The sequence below is a fragment of the Hemitrygon akajei genome, chromosome 11 (assembly GCF_048418815.1).
Source record: "Hemitrygon akajei chromosome 11, sHemAka1.3, whole genome shotgun sequence".
NCBI classification, from domain to species: Eukaryota; Metazoa; Chordata; class Chondrichthyes; order Myliobatiformes; family Dasyatidae; genus Hemitrygon; species Hemitrygon akajei.
Window position 1 is genome coordinate 153,130,801 of NC_133134.1, and position 15,031 is coordinate 153,145,831.

At 41.0% G+C, this 15,031-nt stretch overlaps 1 protein-coding gene across 1 annotated transcript in view; it reads left to right on the plus strand.

Moving 5' to 3' along the window:
- The window catches only part of lama5 (laminin, alpha 5), a 322,932-nt gene that overhangs the window by 82,403 nt on the left and 225,498 nt on the right, over positions 1-15,031 (plus strand). Inside the window, exon 3 of the mRNA XM_073061956.1 lies at positions 8,305-8,422. Coding sequence (XP_072918057.1) covers positions 8,305-8,422 — 118 coding nt within the window. The remainder of the gene's footprint in view (positions 1-8,304; positions 8,423-15,031) is intronic.

The following is a 15,031-nucleotide window of genomic DNA, read 5'->3' on the forward strand; positions in this document are numbered from 1 at the left end:
ATATCAGTAGTAGTTGCACAGTCTCTGAAGGCATCTGAAATTTTGATATACCACATTATAACTATGGTATCAAGCCTTTCAATATTTATTTGATTAATCAGCTTCTCTGGAGCATAAAATTTGTGCGGGAGGCTGGGAGAAAGTGCGTCATCTTGCTGGCTGTGTGCGTGGATTTGTAATGTTGTGGCTGGTGCACATTTGTACAGTGTTTAGTGTATATAAGGCCAGTAATAGGTAGAGTGGAGATTCTATCTCCTGTACAGATATTTTGGCTGAAGGTATGTATAGACTGCCTGTCTACCTGTAAAATTAACCAAGCACATTATAAAACTAATTAATTAATTGTCCTTCGTCTTTTAATCACAGTTTCCTGTTCTGCTCCAAGTCCTGCTGTTCTGTGCCAGGAATTCAATACAAAGGATGGTTTTTAAAAAACCATTGTGTTTTTTTACTCTGTCATTGTCCTGTCCAGGAATGAAGGGTGTATTTTGAGCCATTTCCATACTCAAAAGTTGGTTTGTTCCCAGAAAATAAAACAAATCTTTCCTCCAGTGGAGTTTCAGTGTGTGGCACTAGTGTCCACTCAGACATGCCCTCTGCCAAGAAGTTAACTTGTGAGAAAGGATTTTTATAATCAAATCACAAAAAAGAACTGGTACAGAATGGACAACTTGCGTGGTCCAATGTTATATAGTCACAACTGTGATAAACTACACCAAATTAAGTAAAGTTTTGTATTCTGGTTCGGGGATAGGGAATGAAAAACTGGAGGGCATGTGAGTTTAAGGTGAGAGCTGGAAGACTTAAAAGTGACATGAGGGGTAATTACTTCATGCAGAAGGTGGTGTATATAAGGGTGTCAGAAGTTATGTGAAGAAGGCAGGAGAGTGGGGTTGAAAGGGAAAATAATCAAATAGCAGTGCAGGCTCTAAGGGTGAATTCTGCTACTAGGCCTTATGGTCTTGTATATGGAAGGGGCTGCCAGAGAAGGTAATTGAAGTAGGTACAATAAGGCACCTACAGGATATTTGGATGACTACATGGAAGGGGAAGGTTAAGAAGGATATGGACCAAATGGGACTAGCTTAGGTCGACATCTGGGTCAGCATGGATGAGTTGGGCTGAACAGCCTGCTTCTGTGCTGTATTGCTGAGTCTAATTCATTTGTGCGTAAAAAAGAAGTGTAGCAGTGCGCATCAAAGTGTTGTGAGGGGACGTTCTGCCAACTTGCAGATGCACAGTCAGGCAGTTTGAACGTGTTGACAGAAGTGAGGCTTTCAGACTACGGTGTTTCAGTGCACGTTACTCTGTGACCCATCAATGGAACCTCACTGAGCAAGGATTTGAGACGCATGTGCGATGTGCCGTTTTGGCAGTCTTTTCCTCTTGCATATACGTGCCCACTCCTTGTGGCCGTGCTGATGTGGGTAATTTTGAACACTGAGCTGTGTGTTTCGGCCGTTGGAGATGAATGCTCGGATTGTTAGAGGCTGGCTACTTCACAGTTTGCAGTGAATTTGTTTTCTGTTCAAGGCGCGAGGCATTCAAATCGTTTTACTACAGTAACTAAGAATTCCATTGCTTACTTTGCTAATGCAGAGGTGCTCTATTATGAGTTACAATTCCTTTTGTCAGTAATGAATAGGAGTTTGTCGCCACTTGTGGATGCTGGAGTGTAATTCGTTTTGAATTTAAATTCTTTGTGAAGCCATGGTGTAGTTGTTATGCCTTTTGTTGACTGTAATCTTTGATTGTTGTCCTTTGTCTGCATAGCCTCAGAGTGCGAGAGACCAGGCTGCACTTCAAGGCAACAAACTGGAGGTTAACCACCCATTGTGTATTTCCCTTTGAAAACAGCCAGTCTCTAACTAGGCAGTAAATCCTCTGAAGGGTCTGCTTTAGAAATGGCAGGTGTTGGGTTTAGCAGTCACTGAACCCCTTGCTGCGTTTGTTGAAATATGAACTACATACAAGCTTGGGTCAAATACTCCAAGCCACACAACAGCTTGGATTTTGTGGTCACCAGGGAGGACCGGTGTGGGCTGCTTGATATGTTTACTGCCACCCATGTGTTGGTTAAAACTTGGACATCAGCTTGGTCTCCAGAGCCGGTTTCCTGTATTGTGCGACCTTTGTGGGGTCTGTGGGATATGTGGGCAACACAAGTGTGGAAATGGGTCCTTAGCCAATCAGATACTCACGGAGACTTGGAACTTAAACCAAAATGTAATATTGGAATATTTGATTATGTTTGGATAATAGAATGATGGGATTGGGAGATAATGGGCTTGTTTCTTTAAAAGAAGAACTTTAATTCTCTCAAGACCTTTAACAATGAATTTGAATCAGATTCAGGATTAATACCTTCGACTTATCTCATGAAATTTGTTGTTTTTGTGGCAGCAGTATAATGCAATACCAGATAAAAACTGAATTACAGTAAGTGTGTGCAAATAGTGAAATAGTGTTCATGGGTTCAACGTCTATTCAGTAATTGGGCGGCAAAGGAGAAGCTGTTTCTAAATTATTGAGTGTGTGCCTTCAGGCTCCTGTACCTCCTTCCTGATGGTAGCAAACAGAAGATGGCATGTCCTGGATGGCAGGAGTCTTTAATGACAGAGGCCATCATTAAAATAAAAATCAATGTTAAACAAACAGACATATTTATTGATCCCGAGGGAAATTGGGTTTCGTTACAGTCGCACCAACCAAGAATAGTGTAGAAATATAGCAATATAAAACCATAAATAATTAAGTAGTAATAAGTAAATTATGCCAAGTCCAGGACCAGCCTATTGGCTCAGGGTGTCTGACACTCCGAGGGAGGAGTTGTAAAGTTTGATGGCCACAGGCAGGAATGACTTCCTATGATGCTCAGTGTTACATCTCAGTGGAATGAGTCTCTGGCTGAATGTACTCCTGGGCCTAGCCAGTACATTATGGAGTGGATTGGAGACATTGTCCAAGATGGCATGCAACTTGGACAGCATCCTCTTTTCAGACACCACCGTCAGAGAGTCCAGTTCCACCCCCACAACATCACTGGCTTTACGAATGAGTTTGTTGATTCTGTTGGTGTCTGCTACCCTCAGCCTGCCTTCCCAGCACACAACAGCAAACATGATAGCACTGGCCACCACAGACTCGGTAGAACATCCTCAGCATCGTCTGGCAGATGTTAAAGGACCTCAGTCTCCTCAGGAAGTAGAGACAGCTCTGACCCTTCTTGTAGACAATCTCAGTGTTCTTTGACCAGTCCAGTTTATTGTCAATTCATATCCCCAGGTATTTGTAATCCTCCACCATGTCCACACTGACCCCTTGGATGGAAACAGGGGTCACCGGTGCCTTAGCCCTCCTCAGTCTTAGTCTTTTCCACATTAAGCTGCACATTAAAGCTGCACATTTTCACATTAAACATTGTTAAGCAGAATTTACAATCTGAAAGTTAGATTTTCTTTCTACTGAATGTTTACTACTGCGTTTAGTGACTAACTAGAGACAGCTTTAGCAACTTCCTTGAGAGAGAGCCTATCGGTTATATATTTTATCAGAGAGGATCCACAGGTTTTCCTTTTTAAAGTGTGCTCCCGCAGTCATCAGAATTTACTGTCTGTTTGATCTTGGCTGTATTGCTGTTTCTCCAACAAAATCCAGGTCATTAAAACAACAGGGAAACTGGCTCAGCTTTTTTATTCGCTGGTTTCCTGGCATTAAATTTAGGTAGAGGCAATATTTAAATATGTGCAGCGATCTCGGGTTGATTCCCGCCACTGTTTATAAGGAGTTTATGTTCTCCCCGTGACCAGGTGGGTTTCTTCCAGCTGCACTGGTTTCCTCACCATTGAGTGAGTAGGTTAATTGGTTGCTTAGGTGTAGTTGGGTGGCACGGGCTCATTGGGCTGGAAGAATTTAAAAAGTTTAAACAAAGGCTTGTGATTACCCACCAGTGAAGGCCGTTCCCCAAGTGCTAATTTCTATATTTGAAATGGAGCTTCCATTGTAATGCGGGCAGATCAGCAGCCATTTTGCACACAGCAAGCTCTTATGGGTGGCAGTACTGCTCATCACTGAACCTAGAGGAGAAATGGGGAGACAGTACAGTCGGCCCTCCTTATCCAAGGGTTCTGCATGCGCGGATTCAACCAACCGCGGATCGGGAAAACCTGGAAGTGCTCTCTCCAGCACTCGTTTGAGCATGTACAGACTATTTTTTCTTGTAATTATTCCCTAAGCTATACAGCATAACTACTATTTACATAGCATTTACGTTGTATTAGGTATTATAAATAATCTAGAGATGACTTAAAAGTACAGGCAGTCCCCAAGTTATGAATGAGTTCCGTTCCTGAGTCCATCTTTAAAATGGATTTGATGTCAGAACAAGTATATCCGGTATTATTTAGCACCAGTTAGTCAAAAGTTTGTCTTAGTATATAGTATATATTTTACCTTTCTATGCACATAAAACACTTAAGAAATGTATGTATTTCAATAATCAAACCACTGCATTGCTTAGTAATAATTGTAGCTTTCATCGGGGCAGGGCCTTTCACTTTATCCATTAAAATTATTCTGATTGTTGACCGCCTGTAGCCTAACGCTTTTCCAATGACCGATGGTGCTTCACCTCTTTCCGATTGCTTTATTACTTCCACTTTATTTTCAATCATGATCGTGGTTATTTTTGTGAACAGAAACACTGCGGATTCAGAGCTCCGCCGAGTCCTAAAGACCACCGCACTGAGACAGGTTAAATAAGGGATTTGAGCATCCGCGTTTTTTGGTATCTGCGGGGAGTCCCAGAACCAATCCCCCGTGGATGAGGAGGGCCAACTGTATGTCTCTCTTGTATTAATTCCATTATGAGACTAGAGCCCTGTAAATAGATATATTATGGTGCTCAGAAGTTTGTGAACCCTTTAGAATTTTCTCTATTTCTGCATAAATATGATGTAAAATGTGATTGTATCTTCACATAAGACCTAAAATTAGATAGAGAACCCAATTAAATAAATAACACAAAAAATATACTTTTTCATTCATTTATTGAGAAAAATAACCCAATATTACATGTATTTGTCGGAAAAAGTCTGTGAACCTCTGGGGTAACGCCTTCTACAAAAGCCATTTGGAGTTGGGTGTTCCAGTCAACGAGATCAGAATGGAGGAGTGGGTTGTAGGGATGCCCTGCCCTATAAAAAAACATACACACAAAGTCAGGTTACTGACAGCGCCTGCTCTAATCAAGAAAGATCTGTTTATGTGCATCATGCCTTGATCAAGACAACTTCCAGAGGACCTTAGAAGAAGAATTGTAGAGATGCATGCTGGGTAAGTCTACAAAAGCATTTCTAAAGATCTGAGTGGTCATTGGTCCACAGTAAGAGAAATTGTTTACAAATGGAGCAAAGTACTATTGCTACTCTCCCTAGGAGTGGGTGTCCTGTAAGGATCACTCTAAGAGCACAACATGCAATGCTGAAGGAGCCGAAAAAGAATGCAAGGGTAACAGCAAAAGTCATGCAGAAATCTCTAGAATCTCTGTTCCTGTGTCTACTATTAAAAAAAATACTGAACAAGAATGATGTTCATGGAAGGACACCATGGAGGAAATCACTGCTCTCCAAGCAAAACATTGCTGTATGTCTCAAGTTTGCAAAAGACCACCTGGATGTTCTACACCACTTCTGGGACACTGTTCTGTGGACAGATGAGAAAAAGTTGAACTTGTTGGCAGAAATGTTTGGAGGTGAAACATACACCACTATGTTTAGAGGTGAAACACTCAGGTTTCCTTGGCTGCGTAAGTCTGGGGAAGACAATCTCCGGCTCAGCCAAACATGTGCGATTGAGGCACAAGCCCCCCTCTTCAAAACCCCCTGTTTGTGTGTTTGCTGTGTAATTCGCTACCCTGTTACAAATTAATGCCAGGAAATAACAGACAGTGCACTGCATACGATTAAAGGAACTATATTTATGATTCTTTACTAAGGGGTTTGTAAAGAATTACCAGAAAAAAAGGGCCCATTCTAATTAAACAGTCTAATGTGCACAAGTTGGAGCTCATCTTGAGCTTCTCTGTCACTCACGCACTGGGCCCTCGGTTAACGTGAAAGCACATGCCACCTTCCGAATGTCATTCGCAATCCATCTCGAACAAACAGGTCTTGCATTGGGCCGTATGCTACCAGTTCTCCCCAGCATCTTCACCCTTCATCTCCTCTCGAACAAAAGCCCTAAGCCCAGTCTTATTGTCCCTCACCAAGAAAGACCTCCCGCTAATTGGATGGCACACATTCCACATCATCCCTCATCTTCAACAATAACCCAAACAGGCAGAAAGCAGAGCAAACAACTCTAACAGAGTGGCTAAATGAAATACTTATAGCATAACAGTAAAGATGTGAACCAGGGCACAATAGAGGAAAAAGGGTACTGTATACCAACACCAAAACTTTATCTCAGCTGTGAAGTGTGGTGGAAGGAGCATCGTGGTTTGGGGCTGCTTTGCTGCCTTAGAGTCTGGATAGCTTTCAAAGGTTGAGAGAACAACAAATTTAAAATTCTGCCAAGACATTTTACAGGAGAATGTTAGGGTAGCAGTCTGTCACCTGAAGCTTAATAGAAGTTGGATAATGCAACAAGATAATGATCCGAAAAATGAGTAAGTCAACAACAGAATGGTTTAAAAAGAAGAAAATTCATGTTTTGGAATGGCTGAGTCAAAGTCCTGACCATAATCCTACAGAAATGTTGTGGAAGGACCTGAAGCAAGCAGTTCATGCAAGGAAGCAGTTTTGTAAAGAGGAATGGTCTAAAGTTCTTCCAAGCCGATGTGCAGGACTGATCAACAGTTACTGGAAATGTTTGGTTGAAGTTATTGCTGTACAAAAAGGTCACCACCAGTTACTGAAAGCAAAGGTTCACATACATTTTCCAAAAATTCATATAATATTAGATTATTTTTCTCAATACATAATTGAACAAGTATAATGCTTTTTGCGTTGTTTATTTAATTGAGTTCTCTATCTAGTTTCAGGGCTTGCATGAAGATCTGATCAAATTTTAGGTCATATTTATGCAGAAATAGAGAAAATTGTACAGTGTTCACAAATTTTCTAGCACCACTAAATGGATACATACTTTATTGATCCCAAATGAAATTAGTGGCACAGTAGCATTAAGAGTGCATTGATGTACAAATATTAAACGAGATGTAAGAAAGAATAAAAAAAGAAGTTACCTCAATCAAACAGTCTGAACAGGAGGGTGTCATTACTTCCCTGGCTATAGGTTCCCTAATTATAGAGCCTAATGGCCGTGGGTAAGAATGACCTCATATAGTAGCTCTTTGGAGTAGCACAGTTGCCTTAGTCTGTTACTAAAACTGCTCCTCTGTTCTGGCATGCAGAGGGTGAGAAACATTGTCCAGAATTGCCAGGATTTTCCGTAGGGTCCTTTGTTCTACCACAGCCTGCAGTGTGTCCAGTTTGACTCCTCTAACAGATCCAGTCTTTCTATTCAGTTTATGGTGCCTGTTGACATCACCCATGTTGATGTCAGTGCTCTAGCCCACCACTGCATAGAAGGTTGCATTGGTAACAACAGAACATGTAAAGGAGAGGCCTGTATACTCTAAGGGACCTCGGTCTCCTCAGGAAGTAGAGGTGACTGTGGCCCTTGTACACAGCCTATGTGTTGGTGCTTCAGTCATCCAGGTACTTAATAGGTCCTCACCGTCAATAGTAAGAGAGAGCAGTATAGGCTTGGTCTTTCTAAAGTCCATCACCATCTCCTTTGTCTTACTGATGTTGAGCTTCAGATGGTTTTGTGTGGTTTGACCAGGGCGATCGATGCAGACTGGCGCACTTCTACAAAGAATGGCTCTAGGGCTTGTAGTGGGCTTGCAGCGCGGCACTGAACTAAACTAAATACTATTGGTCTCCTGGTTTGGCAGTCGAAATGTTGTTCACTCGCTTTTTTGCTGTTTGTACAATTTATTTGTTCTTGTTGAGCGTTTTCTTGAGCCCTTTCCATGGTGTTTTGTTGTTTCTTTGCTTCATGACTCTCCGCAGGAGGACGAATCACCAAGCTGAATTCTGTATACATACTTTGATAATAAATGTATTTTGAATCTTCAAATAATTTAGGGCTGCAAGGAGCAATCTAAGTTGAGTATTCAGACTCACGGGATTTTTTTGTCCATCTTGCACCATGTTAAGTTTTCCAATTGTTAAGATGAATGGATCGATGGAATGCATCAGAACTTGTGCATTTAACTTTTTGATCTTCCTTTTGCAGCTGTTCCACGTGGCTTATGTCCTTATCAAGTTTGCAAATTCTCCACGACCAGACCTTTGGGTGCTTGAACGATCTACAGACTTTGGAGAGAGCTACCTCCCCTGGCAGTATTTTGCCTGTAAGTACAATCCTGTAGAATGTAGAGAAAGCGTTGCTATCAAAGATATAAAATTTGTAGACCTGCTCAAAATAGCCCATTAAAATCTATGGAATATGAACCAATGCACATTCTGGTAGATAATGCACTCATCAGAAACTACTCTGTTCCTGGAGAGCTCACTTCAACTCTGCTTGCTTGCTTACTTACAGCCCATTATGCTGCTGATGTTTAGGGCAGCAGTGAAGGTCCTCTATTTCTGGTGGTGTTCAGAGCATCCTTCATCACGTCAGCCGCCTCTGCTTGGTTTTCACTACTGCCAGTTATGCAAGTCCTGGGTGGAGACTCAGTAATACCGTTACACTCAGATGTAGAAGGATGCTTCATTGTTGTTTCCATTACAATTTTGTTTTACCAGTTAAGGATTGTTAGCCCTGAGCTGAACCCCCGAGCCTGGAGAACCAGTGGACTACTCTTCGTCTGGCCTCTACCCTTTGACCTGTTAGGCATAGGTGACCCTACCAAGAGCCAAAGCATGAAGACCTGACTTAAACCAGCACAGCCCTCTGGATCATTGAGGCATGCAAGCTTCCAAACCCCGACATGCTTGTGGTCCTCTTGGAGGTTCACCTCTGCACACACATGTAATCTGCATCTGGTGGTGTGTTTTGCAGTGCAAATTGAGATATATTGGAATAGGCATAAAATAAATGCAACCACGATTTAACAGTGAAGTGCACCATTCTCAAACACACCACAAAACTCACGAGGCCATTCTTTTTTCTAGGTCCTATCTGGATACGTGTTAGGTGCCTAGAATTTTGAAAATAGGGACTAGCTCCTTTTGGAAGATCCATACTGAAAATTATGCAGCGGAGATGAGCCTCCGACTTGGTGTGTGTGGATACTCTGCAGTGATTGGCAAACTTTTAAAAGTTGGATACTCTTGCAGTGGTGACTTGAAATGGTGAAAATTTAGAAATATACACAGTCCACTCTGAGTCCCTTCCCCTATCCTCCAAAGCACTAGCAACCCTCCAGGGCTGCACTGGAGAATCTGAGAATTAAGCATTAATCTCTATCATCATTTTAAGCTGAACCATAGATCAAAGTTATGATGGTACCAAAACAGATGAAATATTTTCCATATTTTTTTCTTTTACTAATAAACGTTGATCATAAGAATAGTAATTGGCTGATCATGGAGAATCATCCAATTGGCTAAGATATTATTTTCTGTCCAATCAGGAAAGGGGTGAGCTCAAAGGATTGACATGTCCTTTGTTTGCCAGTAGCTCATGTGATATAATTGCCATGATTAATTAAGACCATGCTCTCCTCAAGAGTTGGTGGCCGATGTCATGGGCTTGTCAATGGGTTCCACAGTGCGAAAAGGCCAAAGGTATCTGCAGCTGGGAGATGTGATTTATAAGAAGCGTCAAGCTCAAATTTAGTAAATTCTTAATAGAACATAGATCATTACAGCTTTGGACAGTCCATTTGCACCCATGACATTGTGCCGATCTTAATTTATACTAGAAGTCCTATCCATATCCCTCCATTCCTTTCACATTCATGTGTTTATTTCAAAGCCTCTTAAACGCCACCAATTGTCTGTTTCCACTACTACCCCTGGTAACCCACCCCAGACATTGATTATAATGCATCTCACATTACCTTTAAACTTCCATTCTGCATCCTTTAAAGCATATCCTCTGGTTTTTGACATTTCTAAAGTGGGTAAAAGATTTTGAATGTCTATTTATGGCTCACATAATCTTAAAAATCTCTATCAAATTTTCCTTTAACCTCTGACGCAAGGGAGAATGACCAAAGTTTGTCCAATCTTTCCTTGCATCTTACTCCCTCTGATCCAGTCAGCATCCTGGTACACTTCTCCATAGTCACACAGCCACGCACAAGGCCACACTGACTTACACAGCTGGCCACGCCTTCCCAAATGTGCATGAATCCTATTTCTCAATATCCTCTCCAGTAGCTTCCCTGCCATTGACATGAGGCTCACTGGCCTATGGTTGCTTGGATTTTCCCTGTTGAACAAAGACACATCATTTGCTAGATTCCAGTCTTCCAGAACCTTGCCTGTTGCTAGTGAAAGCACAAAGATCTTTATCAAATCCCCAGCAATCTCCTCACCTGATTCTTTCGGTATTCTGTTATATACGCCATCAGGCCCTGGGGGCTTATCTAAATTAATGCATTTCAGAAGACAAGTCTTGCTCCCTTTGTTGATGTAAAGATTATTCTTGGTTCCCGCTTTGTGTTATGTGCTTCCTGGATGCAGTTTCCTCTCCATTAACCTGAAATGGCTTGCTGTTGAGTTAGCTGTTTCATTGTTGCCTCTTGCAGAAGTATAATAAACCTAGATTCATAGAGTAAATTCATAGTTTTGGAGCACGAAACAAGCCCCCTTCAGCCCAATTTGTCCATGCTGCCCAAGATGCTTATCTACGCTAATCCCACTTGGCCATATTCTTCTATACTTTTCCAATCCTTTTACCTGTCCAAGTATCTTTTAAATGTTATAATTGTGCCTGCCTCTGGCAGCTCATTTCATATACCCTCTCCACTCACTTTCTGAGAGAACTTGCCCCTCAGATCTGCATTTAAATCTCTCCCCATAATAATCAAAATAAAACTGCGGATGTTAGAAATCAGAAACAGAAAATTCTGGAAGCATTCGACAGGTCAGGCGGCATCTATGGAAAGAGAAGTCAAGTTAATGTTTAAGAATAGAATTTGCACCAATCTGCTTTGAGCAGGAGTTGGGATTAATAAGGATTTAGCCAGCATTTGTTGCTTTTACTTCATAAAGACCCTACCAAGTTCAAATTTAATGAATTACAAATGCAGACTTTGGCAACGATTTTTATTTTGCCTCAACGTCTATTTTGTTTTGGTTTCCTTTATTTCAACAAATATGGTTTATTCATAATATACAATCAGTGCAAGTGCTTTGGTACATTCATTATACTTTCAGTTCAATTACAGTATGTCAACACCACTCACATTTCCTGCTCACACATTGCACCCAAGAAGTGTTAGGATGTCACACAAGGTCCATGCCTCAGAACCCTAGACTGTGGTCCTTCCCTGCACAGCCTCTGGTGGTTACACCAAGCTTCAGCACGTAACCCCCACACCCTGGAGTGTGCCAGTTGACAGCATTCACTTGCTTTCAGCTCCTTGCATTCTAACCAACTTCATTATGGATTCTTTGAAAAGTGTAGAAGCCCAGAATTCTTTGGTGATATTCACATTGCTATGCTCAATCTGACTCTCACCCAAGTTCAGTATCCTGGCTTGTGCACTGAAACAAACCTGGACTGGGACAAACCTTCCAGCTGCAATTGGTTTGTCTCAATGAGCAACCCAGGATACAGTCCTTGGGTGAGAGTCAGATTGGGGATAGCAGTGTGACTATCACAAAAGAATTCCAGGCTTGTACACTTCTCAAAGGCGCCATAATGAAGTTGGTTAGATGTCTCTTTGAGCTTGAATGTTACAGTAAGGTTCTGCTTTAAAGTATAAAAGCCTAGACTTCGTTGTCACTCATTGGTGAACAACAAAAAATCCTAAGGACTAGTAAAATTTGTGACATGAGTTTCCTCTTCTCCAGAGTCAGTTACTCTTGGCCAGCAGCCAAATTCTCTCAATCGGAAAGCAGTCGGCACAATTTATATATAAATATTTTAAACATTTCACAGAGAACCAAATAAAGGTCACAACACCCACATAAGTTCTGTCTGAAGCTGAGTGTCTTGTATATTTTTAAATTACAAAGTGCTCTCTATGGTTTCATGATCCAAGTACATACAATAAGTTGGTTTGGGTACATATGTAAACTATTTAGGGCTATTCATAATTTAGATCACCAGTTTTAAAACTAATTGTCCATTGATGTAACATTTTCCAGTGATATTTGTATCTAACATGAAATGTTAATCACTGAACCTCGATCATTAGTGATGTTTCCCTCATACTTCTGAATGTGGATGACCAGGAGCTCTTTCATTGCTGTGAGGTTCAGTTAAACTATTGTAGCATAGTCTCTGTGTTTCTCTTTAATAAAAGTTTATTTCTCAAGGATCCTGCATATTAAATGGTGTGAAGTGGTCCTCTGTGTCTCATTAGGACATCTATTTTTTAAAATATAGCACGTCTTGTAATTGCGTGCCTGGGATCTCATATCTCCAATCTTACAAAATCAAACCATCACTGGATGGGATGTAATAATAAATTTTAGGTTAGACTGTGGTAACCTTATTTGTGTCTGTGGCTGAGGTATAAACTGGAGATATAAACATCTCCTGGATCCTGTTACATAAATATTTGCATTATTTATTTTGCCATTAATATGGAGGAACTCAGCAGGTCAGGCAGCATCTATAGAAAGAAAAAAAAGAGAGTACAAGACCTTTCAGCAGGACTTATGAAGGTTCACTGTTGGGTATTTGCTATTTAAGTAATATTTGAGTAATCTTGTGTATATATTGATTAAGCATTCAGGTTTGTTTAAATAATTCATCATGGGCTATGTGTATAAATGCGTAATTTGCATATGTCATCACATTAAGCAAGGTGCACACTATCACATGGTAAAATAAACACGAAGTTAGACTTGCATTTTGGACTCCTGTGCCTTCCTTTAGATTAGTTTAATGTTTTGAAGTTACAAAACATAATATTGGCATTGAGTTATTTTTCAAATGATCCTGTGACAGCTGTCAGCCTGTTGAAGTGCAGTGAGACAGTCAGAAGTAAAAAAAAACTACAGCAAGGAATGGAGAGTGAAAAGCATGACGTGGTACGTGCAAACTGTTGAGTTATAATAAAGAAGGTAGAAAAAGGAGGAATTTGTGGGTTCATAAAGAGTGAGTACCAGAGTATAATCAGAAGGAAAACAGAAAAGGCTGGCTACATCAGAAAAATTGACATGTTTGATTACACAAAAGATGGAATGTGTGTACTGAGCTAATTGAACAATATTTTGAAGCAAATGAAATAGCCAATGAGAAACGAGTACCAATTTTGCTGAGTTCATTGGGTTAAAAGGCATACAGTTTGCTTCAAAGTTTGACTGCTCCATTTAAACCAGCAGAAATGAGCTTTGCAGGTATTGTCGAAGTAATGCAGGAACATTTAGAAGCAAAGCCATATCCGATTGCAGAACACTTTAGGTTTCATAAGTGGAGTCAAAAAGGAGGGGAATCTGTCTCCACATACATGGCTGAATTGAAGAGATTGTCTGAGCCTGGTCAGATCAGTAATGGGCTTAATGATGTACTGAGAGATTGTTTAGCTTGTGGGATCTTACAAGAAAGCATTCAAAAAATGGCTCCTTAACTGAAGCACAACTGACATTTAAAAGAGCAGCTGAAATCACTGTTTCAATGGAAACCACGGAAAGATACAATTGTGCTGCTGTCAGGAATGTAAGTGAACATGAACAAAATTGCAGCATCTAAACAGAAACCAGCCTGGTTGCACAAATTGGGTTACTGTTGTGGCAGGGCTTATAAATATTACACCAAAAATGCAGATTTGAAGGTGAAACGTGCAGAAAATGCAACAAAGTAGGACACATGCAAAGAGCATGTTGGGCAGACAAAAATAAATGGGCTGCACAGGAAAGAGAAAAAGATAAAAAATCATGTTGCAATTTCAAAAAGAGCACAAATCTGCATCCTGCTGATGAAAAATTTGATATTGATGAGAGTGACGCAGGACTGAGTACCCATGAGATTTACAGTGTAAAAATTAACAATAGACGAGCAATATGGCTTACACCAGAAGTGAATAAATGTGGATAAATGTGAGGTTATCCACTTTGGTTGCAAGAACAGGAAAACAGATTATTATCTGAATGGTGGCCGATTAGGAAATAGGGAGGTGCAACGAGACCTGGGTGTCATTGTACACCAGTCATTGAAGGTGGGCATGCAGGTACAGCAGGCGGTGAAAAAGGCAAATGTTATGTTGGCATTCATGGCAAGAGGATTCGAGTACAAGAGCAGGGAGGTTCAACTGCAGTTGTACAAGGACTTGGTGAGACCGCACCTAGAGTATTGTGTGCAGTTTTGGTCTCCTAATCTGAGGAAAGATGTTCTTTCCATAGAGGGAGTGCAAAGAAGGTTCACCAGATTGATTCCTGGGATGGCAGGACTTTCATATGAAGAAAGACTTGATTGACTAGACTTATACTCACTGGAATTTAGAAGACTGAGGGGGGGATCTTATTGAAACGTATAAAATTCTAAAGGGATTGGACAGGCTAAATACAGGAAGATTGTTCCCGATGTTGGGGAAGTCCAGAATGAGGGGTCACAGTTTAAGGATAAGGTGGAAGCCTTTTAGGACCGAGATGAGGAAAAACTTCACAGAGAGTGGTGAATCTGTGGAATTCTCTGCCACAGGAAACAGTTGAGGCCAGTTCATTGGTTATATTTAAGAGGGAGTTAGATAGGGCCCTTGTGGCTAAAGGGATCGGGGGTATGGAGAGAAAGCAGGTTCTGAGTTGGATGATCAGCCATGATCATACTGAATGACGGTGCAGGCTCGAAGGGCCGAATGGCCTACTCCTGCACCTATTTTCTATGTTTCTATGAA